The sequence below is a fragment of the Micropterus salmoides genome, unplaced genomic scaffold (genome assembly GCF_014851395.1).
Source record: "Micropterus salmoides isolate LMB-PRFRI ecotype aquatic unplaced genomic scaffold, ASM1485139v1 Ms_hic_scaffold_3, whole genome shotgun sequence".
Classification (NCBI taxonomy): domain Eukaryota; kingdom Metazoa; phylum Chordata; class Actinopteri; order Centrarchiformes; family Centrarchidae; genus Micropterus; species Micropterus salmoides.
The window spans coordinates 31,434,549-31,453,918 of NW_024042261.1; the positions used below are offsets into that span (position 1 = coordinate 31,434,549).

Consider the following 19,370-nt stretch of genomic DNA (forward strand, 5'->3'; position numbering starts at 1 on the left):
ATAAAAATTTTAAAATGAATAATATGCAAGTCATATTTACAAACACTATAACATTTCAGACATTCATAGGCTCCTTTTGTTTTAGAGACACTTTGAAACTTGCATGAGGAAGATAAAATGATATCAGATATCAGATACTTACCATCAGTGGTACCATCAGAAAAGGTAATCATATAATTCTGCAAGTTCTACAGCTTCACAGATATGGCTGTCAGTAAAAAGCAAGATGCTAGCAGAGTGGTAATAACTAATTGTTTTATTGTGTTGCAAGAAAAAGAGAATATTGCATTTAAAATAATGAGGTAACCTACTGATAACAAAGGGAAATCATTCAACGATGCATGAAAGTTTATTAGCATCTTCTTTGATGAAAGTGTGAAACTGATCAATATGAATAATAACACTTTAGTTCTCCAGGAGGTTCAAGGGTTTCAAAGGCTGGATGCTTCCTGTGTGAAAAAGCAGCTTTAAGCATGAACAGCATGAACAAAGGTAGCTTAATGACCCCCTTGAAACAGAATATGAATGAGTGTGTTTTAAAGTATTTGTCAGCCTGTGTTTTGTTGTCATATTCTTGACCATCATGACTATTAGTCACGTTGACATTTTATTAACAACCTCCGGTGCAGAGATTTAGGTAATGTGAACAACAAGGACTATAATAATTGGGGCAAGGGTTACCAGCTTCTTAGAGTTTTCCATAAAACTTAATTATGATAAAAATATATAAAACTCTTAACTTTGAGCCTAACCTAAAGTAAACACAGAAAGTAGTATTCTTGGAAATCCATGTACAGTAGCTTTTGTAGGAAACTAGGCGGTAAGCTGACTTCCTGGTCATGTGGTATTCATGCACACATGCTGATTTATTTACAACACTGTAATTCAGTTTTGATTTAGGTTGTGTGCATGCTACAAAAGTACTCAAGACATTTATTTCTAGTTTCCACACTGAAAAACAAAATGAGAATGTACCATTTAATTTTCATTTACTTTCCATACACTGTACAATAAAGATAGGATCCAGTTGTGGGTAATTTCTTTCTGCAGTTTGATATAACTTATCTGTGGCCCAATCAATGTTAAGTTTGTCGTCGTCTATGTTACCCAAACCTCTGCAATGGACACAATGAGTATACCTGGTGAAAATTGCAAGATCACGGATATTCAGTATCATTTAAGCATGACAGCATTGACAACTCTATAAGAGACACAGGTTGAAGCAGCTCGTCCGTAAAGGGAAAAGGACAGCCTGGCACTGAAGATTGCATGTTAACAGAGCAGCCTCCTGTGTATCCACTTTGTGTTGACGGGAAAATTATAGCTTTCATTTGGTTTACACAGAGCCTTTAATTTAAGCTTTGAGTAATGGCTTGGGTTATGCCGTCTTACTCATATCATCTGAGTTCTGTTATGTATATACTGGCCTCTGAACCAAGGTGCTCGGTTTGGGTCACAGCATTCATCTCATAACCTGAGTCTGCTATGACACTCAAGCTGAGTGTATCAGCCAGGTCCGCCTATATTTCCAGTCAAGGGACGAAAAAATACACACATGAATTCACCTCTTTGTGCATACGTGTAATTGCTCAGAATACCACAAGGTTTAGGTTTCAGCTCCATAACCAGTTGGAGGCAGGCCTTAGGAGCGGACAAACAGCACTGGTCCAGTTTCAGTTCAGTTTCATCAGACAACAGGAGTTGTCTCTAGCCTTGGGCAATATGAGAGTGATGCAATGAGTTTTCCCGACAGGTGGAGTTTAGATACCAAAAAACAACACACTTTAGTAACATTGTTGACATGCATTAATTCTAATCGAATCTAATAATGTTCAAACAAGCTCTGAAAACTGCATTTTTAGAGTTTGGAGAAAGTTTATTCTTATACACAGGGTTGGGGAGTAACGGATTACATGTAACGGCTTTACATAATCAGGATACAAAAAAAAGTAACTGTATCCCATTACAATACAGAGACGCAATCAGCTTACAGGTAGGCCTACATTGTGTAAAATCGGGAATTACTCATAGGGATTACTTTAAGCACAAAGTTTCCATGAAACAGAAAATGCAGTGCTATTTACCTCTGTATATGTTTTTTTATATACAGTCTATGGTTGATGTACATGTTTCTGTAAAAACACAACGCTAGAAAGGGACGTGTCGCAGACATCAGTAGCGCCGAATGTGTGTATATTTTCACCCTCTTATACCTCAACAGTATTACAACTATCTTGACTTAAATTGACAAACATCATATGTGTAATTTAGGGCACAATTCAAACGGTATCAAAATATTTGTTGTCCCTTGCCATTGACTACCGTACAATATTTTTCCGAAATTATGTCCCATGGTGGTCCACCGGAAGGGGAGGGACTTAGGCTCTGTATTGCGGGGGTCCTGAAACCATAGATGCCTTTATTATGGATATCTATGCCTGAAACTGCAGCCTCTGGTACTGCAGCTATATATGTCCGCACAACGCAAGATCCCCCTCCCCCTGCCTTAAAACTATCTCTGCTTGAGTAAAGGTGTAACAAACACTACACTGATGCTCCGAGCTCCCAGTACGGGCAGAGCGAACCTGACCATTTATTGCAGAGCTAAATGAGCTAATAACTGCAGCTAGGTAGCTGTTAACTAACTTCAGCAACGAGTAAAGCTATCTGTCCATCAGGAAACTGTGAATCACAGAGTTGAGGCAGCTAGAGCAGCTGGGTAGCCAACATCAGAGAGAAAACTAGAATACATTTTCTCCATATTTCTAATATTTCTCCATCAAATATAATCCAGTTTCAACAAATTCAGTGGAAAAATATGTGTTTTTGTACAGTGGGCCTGGTCCCAGAAACACTATGCTTCAGCAGCATTATACTGAGAAATCTTTTCATGAAGTGCAGAATATATATACTGTATATAATGTGTATATATATATATACTGTATATATATATATCAAGAATACTGACAAAACACATTTTTTGTCATTGATGGGCCAGATACTGCCATAGTGGTGAATAGTGCAAAGCATATCATATAAAAACATTTAAACATGGATTTTAATTTCATGGGAATGGAAGATTTTGTATATTTCTCTAAAAATACACTGAGCAGACAACACATCATTGATACTTCTCTTCTTCATTTCCTTATTTGGCATTGAAGTAATCCAAAACTAACTAAAAGTAATCAGGTTACATTACTTTTATTTTGTGGTACTTGGATTACATCACTGATATTTTTTAACAAGTAATTAGTAATTGTACTGGATTACATTTTTAAAATAATCCTCCCAACCCTGCTTACACAACTTGAACTTTTGCTGTTTGATGAAAAGTTAATTTGGGTAAAACATGTGATCATAGTTTTTAGTCTTTTTGGTGTTTTTATTACATCATTATATTATTTGAGAGCCAGTATTAATCAAGCAGAGGTTTTATGTACAACATGAAAATATTTAAAATATACTAAACCCTGGCTGACACACATTTCCTTCATGATCTGGGGAATAGAAACTGTTGACACAGCCAGACATTTTTAATGTAGCAAAAAAAAGATAAGTGCTGGGACAATAACAGTGATGTAATAATCATTTAAGAATTGTTGTGAGAACGCCGCCTAAGATAAAAAGTTGAGATTTAACTTGGGGTTTGGTGTGGTCAGTGTTACATGATGAATGACTTCTGAGCTGCAAAATATAATGTGAATGAGACTGTTTGTTTAAGTTAAAAGATAGAAACAGGTCTGGCTTCATGTTAATGTGGTGCTAATTTGAAAGAAAGAAATATACAAATGGGATAAGGCTGATCAGAGAATTTCATGAAGCAACAAAGGTTTCTTTATTGTGTCCAATGTGTTTATTTCAAAGTATTGTGCTTTGTCTTCAGCTGTGCCGGAAAATCTTCAACAAGAGCATTGGAAATGGAAATGTATCTTTCTGTTCATGGCCCCTTTCAATAGAAATAAGTGCATCTGCGAAGCCATTCCTTCCAATAAATTACTTGTATGGAATTGTGACTGTGTTACCATATATGTCTATCCAGTTCTAATGATAAAAATGACACTTAGTGGCTACCAATTAATCAAATATTGTTAATTTGAGATATGTTTTTTATTATGTTTTCTTAATATTGGGACAATACTGGGACTAAATTGGGCTATTTAAGGTATGCATTTGTCCATTTATCCTATTGCCCCTGGGACAATAGGGAATTTGAGTTGTGCAGTTTATACAAAGTATAAGCCTGTGGTTACAGGGAAGTAAAAAGACTTTAGCTTATTAAGGTTGCAGCTCTGGGATGCCAGTGAAAATACTGTTGAGATTTCTGAACGTATCTAAATCAAAGAAGCCTAATTGGTTTGGCTAAACAATGGTCATGCTTTGGCAAATGTATGCCTACATGTTAAAACACTGGTTGTCAATCATACAGCTTTGAATATATCTATGGATTAATTACACATAAGAACTATAATCATATGATTAATTTTCATTATTCTGAGCAGAGAAAGATGTGAAGAAAGAGGTGACAATGTGTTCACATAAGTACTTTAATCCGGCACTTTACTCAAAACATTTATCTGGAGCCGAGAATATCGGTGAACATTTGGAGGAATTTCTCTTCTATGGCACCATTATACACACAGTTTGGACAAACATGAAACGTAAGTGGCAGGTAACACTGTTCAATACAAAACAATACAAACAACCAGGTACCTTCATTCTATCAAATAGGTAGTGTTCATGTATATTTGGCCATGGTTAAAATACCAAGCCTCTTTACCAAGCCTCTCAGCTTCTGATGTCTACCTATATAATAAATAATAATACTGTAAGATGTTAGTGTTGCTTAAAATAAAGTTATTGAGGGTCTAAAACCAGGGATTAGGAAAACAAAATACTTTTATAATAACTGGATAGAGATAGGAATCCACATTTAGGCCAAGGCAGGGCTCTATGTAATTACTAATGCAAATTTACACATTTTATTTTGTAAAGACTGCCAAAACTACAATTTTGATTACAAATGTATTTATTATGTAGGCATCTGTGTAAGAGCATTATGTGAATTATGGCTAAACATGTACATGACATGGATTTCTACTCAGTCAAGTAGGAAACATTCTCTGGTTTTGTTTCAACATTCATGAACATATACTTTTTCAAACTTACATCATACTGTGTATAACATTTATTAGTATTACTTTTAATCTATATAATAATCTTTATATTGTTATTGAAAAGAGAGGACAAATGAGGTCCAAAATAACATTCATTACAGTCAGTTAGTTTAGTACACTAAATTTGGACAAAAATCTTTAAAACCTGCTGCTTATATCAGTGTCAGGATAGCACTGATTAAGAGCTTAAGTAATGCTTCTTTAATATTCTAATGTGGAACATTACATGAAGAAACAAATTACCAAAATCTGCTTAAAATCTCTGGAATGATTAGGCTGCTGATAGAGCAAACAATTCTACATTTACCACGTAGCTGCTCAGTGTTTTCCCTCGCATGAATTATTTTCACAATGCAAAATGAAAGCAGTAAGGCTCGTTGTGAGAATTTAAAGACAGGGCACCTGAAACACAGGATCATTGGATGTCAAGTTCCATTTTCCTTTGCAGAAAATGAAGGGACACTGTGGACTATGACAGCATTTCACATTCATGATTACCTTTTGATGTAAGATCAAACACTGGATCTGTAGAAAATGTGATCACACAATACTCTATTCTGACTGATGTTTCATTTGTTCAACCAAGAATGTCTCTTCCTCTATAAATATTTACAATAATCTGTTACAAAAATCCCAATTCATAAACCATTAATGAAGACCTTCATTTAAAACCACAATGTTAAGAATTATAAGAGATAAAACCAACTTACAGTACAAACAACTATACAGCAACAAATATAGAAATATATTCTGAGGTTTGAGCAACCTTTTGACACTTTAATGCCATTTCTTGACAGAAACCACATGTAAGTATAAAAATATAGACGATGCTTTTGTACAAAATATTGACATCATGTATGAATCTCCATTTGAAATGTGCAAATTAACACTGATCAACAGAAGAGTAAGAAGTTTTTTTTAACACACACACATACACACACCCCCACACACACACAAAGGCATAGTCCATTTTGGCCTCCTGGTCATGTAGCTTTTCTTCAGTAAGCACCACAACTTTAGCTATTTGGACTTCTTAGAGTAACCTTTTATATTTGTTCTCTTGAAAAAGAGAATAGCAATGACTCATTTATTGTTGCAGCCCCTGTGGTCATACAGTAGAACAAGTCTGGGACAGCAATTCACCCTTAAGATTTGTCTTTTTAAATTAAATCCTCAGCTCTGCCTCCTCGATGTGTTCCAAACTGTGTTCAGTTGTGCTGATCATTGATGCAGAGGGGCCCTGCGAGACACTGAAGGGCGTGATTGCAGGAGAACGAGCTGCCAGTGGTGAGAGAGAGGGGGAGAAACTTGGAGACATGGCAACTGAGGAGATGGATCCCTCTGCACTAATGGGAGATCTTCGTAAAGAAGCCAAGTGGGGGAATGTTCTCCCCACAGCAGGCTTCGGAGGAACAGTTTTGGCCCCGGGGTGGGCTACAGAGGTTATGAGAGGCGGAGGGTCGATTCTTGACTCGGCCTTTGCTTTGTGATGAAATGACCTGCGAGGATGGGGAGGAGCTGTTTCATCTTTTAAACGTGCTATTTCAGTAAAAACATTAGCTAAAGGTTGGAACTGGGGACACCAGTTTAGCAGGTAGTCCCAGTTATAGCTGCCCCTCAGCTCCTCATCACTGGCAACGATGGCTGTAAGGGAGCCATCCACAGCAGGCTTTCCATCCTCTGGGAAAGTATAATCTTTAGGATGGGAGATGTTGAGTCCCCGTCCCACACCCACATACCCACCACCCTCATCCCGGTAGATTGGCACCTGGCCAGCTAATAAAGTTCCACTTTGACTGCCAAGTTTCTTTCCTTTGAACCAATCTATGGAAGGCTCACAGGACACATCTGATAGCTGATCTGCGTCCTGCTGGATTCCAGAGTCCGGACCTCGGGCAGAGATGCGCTCCTGCATGGAGGAGGAGATACTTGACACACGAGGGTATTCATTAATCATTCTGATCTCATCATCCTCTGCTGCCTCTGCCTCCGCAGAGCCACGTCCACTGGAGTGAGAGGGATCCAGGGATCCTCCACGAGTGTATGGACCCCCACTGCTGCCACTCTGATCAGCCGTGTATCCAGGAAGGGCCTGATGGTATATCATTTCATTTGCTGCTATTTTCGTTTCCTCAAACTTATGCAGCATGGTGCTTGATGCTGGTGTTCGTCCATGCATTTTTTGCTCCTTCTTCCGACGTCTTAATTTAACAAAAAAAAGTGCCACAGCAATTATTATTAGTATGACTATGGTCCCAAGTGAAACTGCAATGACGCTGATAAGTAGCATGTTCATGTCTGTGGTGACACCAAAAGTTGTATGGGTCACATCTACACTAACTTTGGCCACTGCTACGCGGGATGCTTCCAGAGGGCTGTGAGCAGTCACGTCCAGTGTCATTAGACGCACCTCTCTTTTAGAGCGACTTACATGTCTACTGTAGCTGTCCATCTTCAGGAAAATTGCTCCCGTTGATTTATTGACTTCAAAATAAGGTGAACTGTCTGCTAGAGTGTAGAGGACAATGCCATCCACGCCTCCGTCCTCATCTCTGGCTTGTACTTTGCCAATGATCTGACCTTTCTTTGCTCCCTCAGGCACTTCAAATGAGAAGTCTGAGGAGGTGAAAACAGGATCATATTCATCCTCACCTGTAATATAAACCTGCACTGTTACAGTAGCAGAATAGTTACCAGCATCCATGGCAACAGCCTCAAAACGGAAGGAGTTCACCTTCTCAAAGTCAAAAGTAGAGCGAGTACGTACTTCTCCTGAAGTTTGGTTGATGAGGAAGGCGTCTCTTGCTTCTTTAGAGTCCAGCATGAAGTACCTCAAATGTCCAAAAACACCCCTGTCATGGTCGATTGCATGCAGCATGGTGACTAAGGCGTTCTGGGGTTGGTTTTCCCTGATGCTCGCAGTTACTAGTTTGAGGGGAAAGAAGGGCCGGTTATCATTGATGTCCTTCACTTCGATACTGACTGGGGCCAAAGCATAGTGACCTTGACCATCAGTGGCCTGGACAACAATCATATAGGACAACTGTTTCTCGCTGGCCAGAGGTCTCTGCAGCCTCAAGGCTCCAGTCCACTGGTCCAAGTGGAAAAGGTCTGTTTCGTCCCCTGAGCTTATGGAGTACTGCACCTCTCCATTGGGAGCAGAATCTGGATCTGTAGCAGATATATGCAAGATCTCTGTCCCTGCTGCTGCACCCTCACTCAGTACCACATTGTACTCTGATCGGCTGAAAGCTGGAGGGTTGTCATTGGCATCTGTAACACTGATGAGGATAGGCACACTGGAGCTACGCCGAGGAATTCCACGATCTGATACCACAACAGTCAGGTTATAACTTGGCACCTCTTCAAAGTCCAGTTCCTCCACCAGGATCAGGCTGCCCACTGTCTGGAAGCCCTGCCCCTCCAAGAAGTGCACGCTGCTCTCAATCTGGAAGGTATTACCTGAGTTGCCACTGGCAATGGCGAAATCAAAACCACAATTGTCCCGGGACAGGTCTCGGTCCACAGCTTCTAAAGTCAGAACAGTTGATCCAGGAAGCCCATCCTCAGACACAGTGGCTCTGTATTCTGACTGGTGGAAGATGGGGGCATTGTCATTGACATCGGACACTTGTACCTGGACAGTGGCAATGGATGAAAGGGATGGAGTGCCCTGGTCGCGTGCCTCAATTACTACCAGGATGGATGGATTCTCATAATCAAACTCTGTTTTGTGGTTGACGAACAGAGTACCTGTGAGATAACAAAGAACTTTGTCATAAAAAGCGCATGTTCATTTCAATCTTCTGTCCGGAGCTCATCATATTATCAAAGTTGTTCATTACAAAGGGTGGTTTGCTATTACAATAAATCATTCAAATAAATAATTACTTTGCAAATATTTTTTTGTATTGTAGCAGGTTTGGGCACATGCTGTTGAAGGGAACATTATTTGAGGCAAAGGAATTGCATTTGAGAATAGCAGACAGAATAGCTTGAGGCAAAAAGAGTCCTCTTTTATAACACACTTATTTTTAGATGCTATCTCAAGCAAAACATCTGAGGCAAATAACATTCAATCTGGCTTTCAATTACCTTTAACGAACAAAATGATTAAATATTTTGCAATGCCTGTTCAAATATGTCCATATCCCAAATGTGTATCCAACTAGAGCCTTAGGGGGACAACAATTTTTATGAAGGGTAATTAAGGGTAGCATTTAGAAAAGGTTATAAACCCCGTAAAAATGCACACAGTAACCTTACCGTTGCTTGGGTCAATGTAGAAGACACCCCTAGTTGATGACATTACTCTGTAGGTAATCTTCCCATTCTCCCCAAAGTCACGGTCAGTGGCTGTTACTGTGATGACTGCACTGCCTACTGGGAGGTGCTCTGATACAGTGACCTGATGAGAAACACACATTATATATACATACATACATCACATATACAATTTAACAAACATTATAATACTCTAAAATGTGGTGGTGTATGCAAGTGTGAAAAGAAGTGGGTAAAGGTAGCTGTATACCTGATAGAAGTCTTGAGTAAAGGTGGGGGCATTATCGTTCACATCATCCACCAGCACAGTGAGGTTGGCCTCGCTTTGATGTTTAGAGTCAGAGGAGCGGACGGTCAGAGTGTACCACGTTCTTTCCTCATAGTCCAGAGAGCCAGTCAGAGACACCCCTCCTCCATAACGATGTATCCCAAACATGCCTTGGCTATTTTTATCCAGGTGTAGTGTGTAGGAGAGGGCTGGCCCTGAGTCCACGTCATTTCCTGTTACCTGTGTGATAACTGTGCCAATCAGAGTATCTGCATGTGTGTGATAATTAGATGGGGAGGCAGGAGAAGAAGAGCAGACATTAGGGTGCAGCTGAAATGAAAAACAGGGACTCTAAGTAAAAAAAAAAAGGGGAGGGGGGGTTCTTTATTAAGAAATATCCTGTTCTGGAAAGCCTCGATCTAATTGACAGGAAATGAACAGAAGAACTTGGCAATAGCTTGTTTCATGATAGCTTGTTTCATGATAGGGTCAGAGTTTTTCTCACTGAGCCACGCTGAGTGGGAGTGGGATATGAGGCTTTAAGATAAAATCATGGACTGACTTCCACTATGAAGGCTGACTTACCCTCCGGCACTCGGATCTCCCGAGGCAGAGGAATCATGGGACTGTTGTCGTTGAGGTCAATGATGATTACAGTGAGGGTGGCAGAGCCAGCCAGCCGCGGGGTTCCCCGGTCTGTTGCCGTAACAACAAGCCTAGATTTGCACAGAATTTATGTCAGTGTCTTAACTTTTATGAACATGGTTGCATAATGTTTCAGCTGCCAACATGATCTGACTGATAAATCTGATAAAATCAAATAAAAAATATTTTTACATTACAAATGTGCAATTTCAAAAAAATACATATGATTAATATCTGATTTTAATAAACCATCTGCAGGGCAAACGTGATTTTTTAAAATAACTTTCATAGGCTTTGGTGTCTGATCACTAGTTACAGTTTACAGTTTTCCCCAATTTTCCTCTTCTCTTTCTATAAATGAAACCAATTTCTTAGCAGAGGACCTAATTTAAGTGCAGCTAATATTGTCTTCTTGCAGTAGGAAAAATGTGTAAACACAGAATAATACTAAAAGTTTAAACTGATATACTCAGAAAATATGCACAAAAATTGCTTTTACCATTAAAGGAAAAAACAAGGAAAGTTATTTGTGAGAGGGAATGGATACAGTAACAAACATTAAACATGCACATGTCAAGGGCAGTGATGAGCTGAGGGGAACCACATGGCAGGATGTGATTACAGATAAAAGGGGGGAGAAAAAAACTCACTTTGTTTGTGTCCAGATCTCTCTGTCCATTATAGCTGCAGTGGTGATGCTGCCGGTCAGTGGGTCTATCTTAAACAAGCCACTCATAGATGATGACCTAATAGAGTAAGTCACCTGACCATTTTGACCCTGGTCCAGGTCATTTGCAGCAACCTGAGGAAAGGACCAACCCATTTTGAAAATGAAAATATTGAAATATTTGCAACAGCTGTTTCAGTGTAACATCAACTAGTAAGCAATGTTAGACTAAGAAGTCAATAGTAAGTCAATAGTTTGTAAAAATGGGCTCTACAGACCTGGTTTCAAGGTACAAATTATTCTATAGTAATTTAGTTGGGACACTGAGAACACATGAACAGTCACTTCTGAGTCATTTCTATTCAGTTTTTTTCATTCTACAATTTCACACTTAAACATCAGCCAACCATAATAAACATGTGGGTCACAGACTGCTGCACCTGGATAATGGGGAAATCGTAGCCCTGTGCCTCTCTAATGTAGGCTACATAGTTCTGGAGTTGGAAGCGTGGCAAGTTGTCATTGATGTCCTGCAGGATTAAGTTGACAGCCATGTAGGAGCTGGAGGATGCTGTCTCAGCTTTCACCACAAGGCGGAGTTTCGGGGTCTCCTCAAAGTCTAGTCCTTCAGATTTCTGGACCCATATTTCACCTAATTCACAAAAATAACAATGAGTCACACTGTAGATTTGGAAAACATTGTTCTGTAGTGTATGCTGCCATTTCTGCACTTACCTGTAATGGAGTTTATTCCAAAACACTGCATTTTGTTTCCACTGAAAATACTGTAGCTGATACCAGTTTGGGAGCCATCAGGGTACTGGGCCTGAGTCTGTGTTACTACTGTACCTGTAAGGTAAAAAAAAACACTGTGTTGAAATATTTTACTTCTAATAATTATTTTCATTATATATTCAGACATTTTATATCACTCAAACCTTTAGCAGTGTTCTCTTGCAGACTAACATCTCGAGCCGTGCGAGAGAAGCGAATGCCTCTATAGCTCTGTTCCCTAATATAAATGATAACCACCCCCAGGGAAGACTGAGCCGGGTTGCCCTGGTCCATGGCCTGAACTATCAAAGTCCTCTGGCTTTGGGTCAGAGTCTGCAGCTTCTCTGTGGCCTGGATGTCTCCTGTGAGCGAGTTGATGGTGAAGCCCCTCACAGGGTTGGCAAAACGATAAAACACAGAACCATTAGCCCCAAAGTCCTTGTCCTCCGCCCTCATGGTGGCCAGCACTCTGCGGCTGGACACGCTGCTGGCGGAGATGTTAACAATAAGAGGGTCCTGAATGAAGAAGGGAGCATTGTCATTCACATCCTGAATGTAGACGGTCACCTGAGCAGTGGAGTTACGTGGGTCTACAGGGGAGGAGTCAGTGGCACACACCTCAAAGGTGTAAGAGGCAGTTCTCTCTCTATCTAGGGGTGCTGCAGTGATAATGCGCCCTGTGTTGTGGTCTATGATGAACATGCTCTGGGAGCCACTGCTAAGAAAGTACAGCACCTGGCTGTTGGGGCCCTGGTCTAGATCAACGGCTTTCACTTCCAGGACCAGAGAGCCGATGGGAACATCTTCAGAGACGTCAGCAGTGTAGCTGCTGCTCTGAAACTGGGGGTTGTGATCGTTGATGTCCATAACGGTCACCTCCACTGTAGTGGTGCTACTCAGAGCAAGGTGGCCCTGGTCCTGAGCTGTAACTGTTAGCATGTACCCATCCCTCTTCTCCCGATCCAGAGGCCTTGAAGTGGACAGGACACCTGACTGTCTATCCAAGCGGAAGTCTCCAGATGGATCTCCAGCTGCAAGGAGAGCAATGGCAAATGGTTTTAAAAAGTTATAAAAATGCAAAATCAGTAGAATTGATCATTTAGAAACTGAATGGTAAAATAAAACAAATTCTCACCTGTAATTCTGTAGTTAATCTCCCCACTATCTCCTGCATCCTGGTCAGTGGCTCTCAAGGTAAATAGAGGCAATGCCTCCAGGTTTTCAGGGACCTCTATGCTATAGTAGAGACGTCCAAAGAAAGGGGCGTTGTCATTCTGATCAAGCACTCTGATCCTCACTATGGCTTTGGCATAGTTGGGGGGAAGGCCTCCATCTTTTGCATAAACTGTCAAAACATATGAAAAATGGTGATGGTGAAATTCAGTATCTCTTAACAGTATGTATCTCAAAGTAGTCATTTTAGAGCATCTTTTTTCTGTGATGGTGCAGGGCAGTCAGAGAGCATTACCTGTCACAGTGTAGTACTCCTGGAGCTCCCTGTCCAGTGACTTAGAGGTTGTGATTACACCTGTAACTGGATTGATGCTGAAACCCTCCTCTGAGATACCACCATATGTCACTTGCCCATTGCTTCCTACAGAGAAACACACATATATGCTTTAATTCAAAAATGGCTTGTAAAAAATGTAAACCAATAACAAAATGTCACCAAAGCTCAGAAAGTTAATTCCTTTGACCTGTTTATGTTGACCTGACAAAAATATAGTAATTTAGAAGGTATTTGGATTTCTCTTGTGTACTATTTTGTTTGTCTGTCATTATTTTTGCTGTCTAAGCATTTGGCAGTGATGGCCCTCCCTCAGGTGTCTGGATGCCAGATCGCGTGCTAACAGAAAGAAGTCTGGCAACCTCACCTGTTTACTTCACTGATTGCTTTTGGAGAGAAAGTTTATAATCCTTCTGTTTTATGTGCTTCTGACTAAGTCTGGGGGAATGCACCCTTTCTGTACCACCACCCCTAGCCTACTGAGTACAGTCCTCAATTAAAAGCAACTGTTAATGTCTGTAATTTGAACATGTCCTCAGCACATGAAGGCTGAGAATAATTACGGCATCCTTGTTTGTCTTAATTGCTGAAGCAGCACAATTTGATATCCATTAAAACAATCAACCATGTCTCTGTTAAAAAATGCTAAGTTTGGTTGAAGAGTTTAGACATCTAGGTCACATGGAACTACATGTAATCATTTCTCTGCTTATATTTCGACATGTAGTTAGGCCCCATTTCACACCAAATATAGCAATTTAAATTATGCCAAAAAAATAGTTATATGTAAATTAAATGTCTGCAAATTACCAACCACATTGTTGATTAAAAAATAGAATTACATGTATCAAAGCTGCAGTAACTAGGTCAGCGCACACTGTATGTCTTACCTTGGTCCAGATCAGAGGCGGACACTGTCAGCACACTAGTTCCTGGAGGCTGGTTCTCAGAGATCTGGGCTTCATACTGGCTCTCCTCAAACCAGGGCACCTCATCGTTAACATCAATCACATGGACACACAGCAGCTGGCTGGAGGAGTGCTGGGGTATCCCATGATCCTCAGCAATTATTGTGAGGTTAAAGACGTCTTGCTCCTCACGGTCCAAAGGTTTGAAAATAGACAGAGAGCCTGTAGAGAGATGAATCAGGGGTGAAATGTGAGGAGAGAATTCCTGTGTGTGTGTGTGTGTGTGTGTGTTTGTAGATGGGTGGGTGTATGTTATTACAGCAGTTTCACAGAAGCAGTTACACACAACAACAGAATCGTTCCCAGTATGAAAGCATGCTATCAATGCCAGTAAAATGTACCACTATCCCCGGTCGTGTGTAGTCAAGTGATTTAAAAAAGCAAGTGTGAAAAGTTGCCGTGTGAGGGCCAAATCAGGGCTAATCTCCTCCACACACACATATTTGCCTACCTGAGTGCTACCACCACCACCACTGTACAGCCCAACGGTCTGGCCACAGTTTACGAGATTTTCCATTGGAGAATGCCACAGCCACCGAGAAAGAAGCAGTAAACACACACTCTAGACACGCAACAGCCAGGCCTGCCGTGCTCTGTAGAAATTAGGGGCACCCTAGCCTTTTCATTATCCTGCCCTAAGAGGGTAGAGCTTGCATTGATTCAATTTCAATTTCATGCTTTAAAATGAACTGCGACCGTTAAAGAAAGACAGGGCCAGAGCTGTTTTGGTTTTAACTTTTTTTTGCCTGTTTTCGTATTATATCTTGCTAGGACTGAGATAACTTGCCCCTAAGCTGTTAATCTGGGAGGAATTACAGGCTGGAATATTTTCACCAAATTTGACTCCTTCGTGATCTTGCCGTATCCATGGTCACTGATAACACATGGGCAGAAAAAAGACAGTGGGAAACAGGGGAAAGTTTTTATTTTGGATGTTTTCAATTCCAACATCTTAGGCCTGTGCAAGGTTTGTGGCGCCAACACTTTGGACTGCAGTGTGAGGGTTAGCTGAGGTTGCTCAGACAACACACACATCTTTCTTGTCTCATACGCAGAAGTCATTTATCAACATTTGATGTGTTAATCTCTAAGTGCTGTTGTCTTTTGCAAAGAAGCGATTCACCACATCACCAGTGCACTCTCCCTTTGCCCCAAAAGAAAAATTAAATTAATGACATCCCTTCTGACAATGAGTGATGGGAACATGTCTCACTCTGTGTCTGTGGGACATTCCTAATAATAGCTTGATAGTTATCTTTATTGTGGTTAACTTGGATGCCAACGTAATGAAAACACAGTGTGTAGAGGTGATCCTAGGTCTAAGGTCTCTGAATGCAAAACAGGAGCAAACCAGGTGCTCAGAGGATTAACTCGTCATTAACAAATAACAAGTGTGCATGGAAACACTTGGTGAGCACACATACTGGGCTGAAGCAGAAGTGGCATGCGTGACAGACCCTGAATGTTTCCATCCCCAAGCTACTCCAGGGGCCATCCTGGTTGGCAACTTGAAGGGGAAGCTGGAGCCTACGTCGACACGTGTCTCAAACACCACAACAAAGCCCACAGGACCAAATAGCCCAAGGTCAGCGTTGACTAAGTGACAGAGTCTCATGCAAGCACACAAACACATATGTACATGCCTACACACACACACGTGCTTACACACACACGCGCGTAACTGATCCCTTCTCTAATGGTTCCCAGAAGCCCGAGCAGGAGGTTCTTTGGTCTTTCATGGGAAGAGATCAACAATAACAGATGATGGGTTGTGTGTGTGCTTGTGCATTTTTGTGTGAGTGTGTGTGTGTTATGTATCTGGCAGGCTTCTCCGTCTGTCTGGCCTCCAACTGAGAGAAATAAGTCATGAAAGGTGAAGCAAGAGTTGTGCTGTACTTAGACGTAAGCAGAGTATTACAAGAGTTTGTGTGTGTTTATGGAGGGGAAGGTTTGGTGATTGTGGCGGGGGGCTGTGTGAAAGCACATGTAAAAGTGAGTATACATGCGATGCAAAGTAAATCTTAGAGGTGGCACAAATGCTTAAAATGTCCATGAAAAGGGGTGAACAGATGTAGATTCGCTTGTCTGCTTCTATTTCAAAATATTTCAACCCGAGCAAGGGATTTGAAAGACACAGTAAGCCTTAAGTGCTGGAATTCCCAACAGGTGCTGAAAATTTAAAGATTTTCAACACCTGATATAATATAATTTTCAGTATTGATGTAAAGAAACAGGAGCAAAAAGGAGCAGGCCTGGTGGAGTACAAGTAAACAACTGGCTGTCCGAGAAGACCTTTCCTGATACCTTAAATTGATTCAGTCATCTGCTGATGAAAATGTTGATATCTGATGCTAACATGTGTAATATTTATATTGCCTTCTTCCTTACCAGAACCACATATGCAATCTCTGTGGTTAAAACACAGGACAAGGACAAGGATAGCCTTGTCAGTTCCCTATTCACTGAAAGTTGCCATAATCAGACCAACTACAGGCCTATTTCCATCTTACCATTCATGTCCAAAATTCTTGAGAGTGTAGTTGGATCTCAACTACAGATCTACCTTGATAATAATAATCTCCTTGAACAATTCCAATCTGGCTTTTGACCAAACACAGCACAGAAACTGCCCTGATTAAGATCGGCAACAACCTCCTCTACACAGCTGATTCTGATCTACTCTCTATCCTCATCCTCCTGGATCTCACTGCAGCCTTTGATACAGAATCACATCAGCTCCTCATGGACCGTCTGGCTAGCATTGGAATTAGGGGCATTGTGTATGACTGGTTTGCCTCCTACCTTGCAGGAAGGTAGGACACATTTTGTACAAATTCAGAATTACTGATCAGAATGCTCCAAAGTTCATGACGGAGTACTGCAAGGTTCAGTGTTGGGACCACTTCTGTGTATTATTTACCTCCTCCCTCTCCCTCGCAGTATCTTCCTGGACAATAGTATCCATATGCACTGTTATGTTGATGATACACAGCTTTATTTGGACGCTAAGCCAAGTTCTCCAGTACCTGCCTTTCTCCATGATATACAGATATGGATGACAAACAACTACCTAAAACTCAACGGTACTAAGACTAAGCTACTGCTCATCGGTTCTAAATCTACACTCTCAAAAAATAATATCTGTTTACTCCCCATTGCTGAAGCCGTCATACCATTCTCCACACAGGTTAAGAGCCTTGGTGTCATGGAACATGTCACTCCCCAGCTGATGCAATTTCACTCAAACTACCTTACTCACTTCAACAGTATGTACTGCTTCTTAGTCTATACTACAAAATCAATTTTTATTAGCTGCTCGTTATTATTATTAATATTATTATTACTATTATTATTATTTGTGCATGAGTAGTGGGTGAAATTTGCCATCCACCAGCCACCAATCCAACAATTGAACAACAAAACAAAAAAAAGAAAATATTGTGCACACAGAGCACAAATAACTCAGCTGGCCAACTCATAGGCTCAGCATTTTACTGATCTGAACACTATTTGAAACACTACATCTACTTTCTAGAGAATGTCTGTGTCACGTTTGATAGCATTTGAATGAAGACTTGTAGAGATATAGATGTTAATTGATTTAACATATTTAGAAACACGTCAGCGGATGTGCTGAAAGAAAATCAGTACGTAAAATAAAAAAAAGTCAAATATTTTTGTATAATACTAATTGTTGGGCATGATGATATACACACTGGTCTCCAGCGTGTAACACAGCTGTGCAATCAATCCACCTCCCGACCTTGATGCCTTGTTGTGTGCCTTGCAACATATCTACTGTAAAAGAAAGACAAGAGCAGTCTCCCCACCCGGATCTACAGGGTACCAAACATGCAACTTGACCACAACGCCAAAGAGCCAGGCTTTTTAGTATTTCAGTCACAGCGCATACTCAACCGTAGTGATGGTGGTCCGTCACATCTACCATCTAGAGAATGTCTGTGTCACTTTTGATAGCATTTGAATGAAGACTTGTGGAGATAAAGATGTTAATTGATTTAGCATATTTGAAAAATATAGAGTGATGGACTTCTGAATTGGCCATAGGTTGCAGAGAGGCAAACTTTTTTCACATCATTGAATGAGATAAAAAAAAAAAAATCTTCTCTCCAGGACATAGAGAGATGATTTGCTAAGTCCTCCTTGGTGGACTCACCAGTGTTAGGATTGAGGCTAAATGTTCCTCCACTGTTGCCTGACTGGATGCTGTAGGTCACTCTGCCATTCTCCCCTTGGTCTGCATCTCTGGCCATGACATACAGTGCCACAAAGCCCACCGCCTGGTCCTCCATCACACTGACAGCAGTTGGTGAGCTGAACACAGGTGGATTGTCGTTCTCATCGGTTACGTATACCCTTGCCGTGACAGAATCCCAGCGCCTCTGGCTCGCATCGAGGGCAGAGTCTGTTGCCTTTACAACCAGTATCAGGTTGGAGGTGACCTCATGGTCCAGCTCATGGCTCAAGGAGAGAACCCCAGTGGAGGGGTTGAGGGTTAGTAGGCCAGGGTTGTTTGGCCACTGGTGGAGAATGGAGTACCTCAGCTCACTGTTGGGCCCACTGCCATCCTTATCTGTGGCCTGGAAAGTATAGACAGATGAGCCGGGCTCCATGCTCTCAGAAATGACGATGGTGATGGGGTCCTCAGGAAATTGAGGGGCGTGGTCGTTGCTGTCCTCTACATCAATGACCAGATGGACCAGGATGCTGCTAGGAGGGGCATGAGAGAAGTCATCCACCTCAATCTGCAGAGTGTAGCGTGAGTCTCTTTCATAGTCAAGAGGACGAGCCAGGTACACGTCTCCGGTCAGATGATCCACAACAAAGGTCCCATGTTGGTCTGTACCCCCCACCACCATGTAGGTCACCTCCCCTTCCTCTATGGTTTCTCTGTTACGGAGGCGGACTGAGCCAATAACAGAACCAGGCTTGGCCTCTTCCACAGAGTTTAAGGATATGGAGAGGGAATTGGTCTTAGAAGTAGGTCTGTTAGTGCTGAGAACCTGCAATGAAGAAAAACACTGTCAGTAAAGTATTTGAGGAGAGAGCAACATGACAG

The 19,370-nt window shown here is 41.2% G+C and overlaps 1 protein-coding gene across 1 annotated transcript in view; it reads right to left on the reverse strand.

Annotated features, from left to right (window-relative positions):
* Window positions 1–4,531: 4,531 nt before the first annotated feature.
* LOC119883180 (protocadherin-16-like) overlaps window positions 4,532–19,370 on the reverse strand; it is an 82,138-nt gene continuing 67,299 nt past the window's right edge. Inside the window, exons 10-21 of the mRNA XM_038693736.1 lie at window positions 18,468–19,314; window positions 14,213–14,452; window positions 13,284–13,409; window positions 12,951–13,160; window positions 11,980–12,846; window positions 11,777–11,890; window positions 11,482–11,693; window positions 11,025–11,176; window positions 10,315–10,445; window positions 9,712–9,998; window positions 9,444–9,585; window positions 4,532–8,930 (exon numbers count right to left, since the gene is read on the reverse strand). Of these exons, the coding sequence (XP_038549664.1) occupies window positions 6,343–8,930; window positions 9,444–9,585; window positions 9,712–9,998; window positions 10,315–10,445; window positions 11,025–11,176; window positions 11,482–11,693; window positions 11,777–11,890; window positions 11,980–12,846; window positions 12,951–13,160; window positions 13,284–13,409; window positions 14,213–14,452; window positions 18,468–19,314 (5,916 nt within the window). The 3' untranslated portion in view covers window positions 4,532–6,342. The remainder of the gene's footprint in view (window positions 8,931–9,443; window positions 9,586–9,711; window positions 9,999–10,314; window positions 10,446–11,024; window positions 11,177–11,481; window positions 11,694–11,776; window positions 11,891–11,979; window positions 12,847–12,950; window positions 13,161–13,283; window positions 13,410–14,212; window positions 14,453–18,467; window positions 19,315–19,370) is intronic.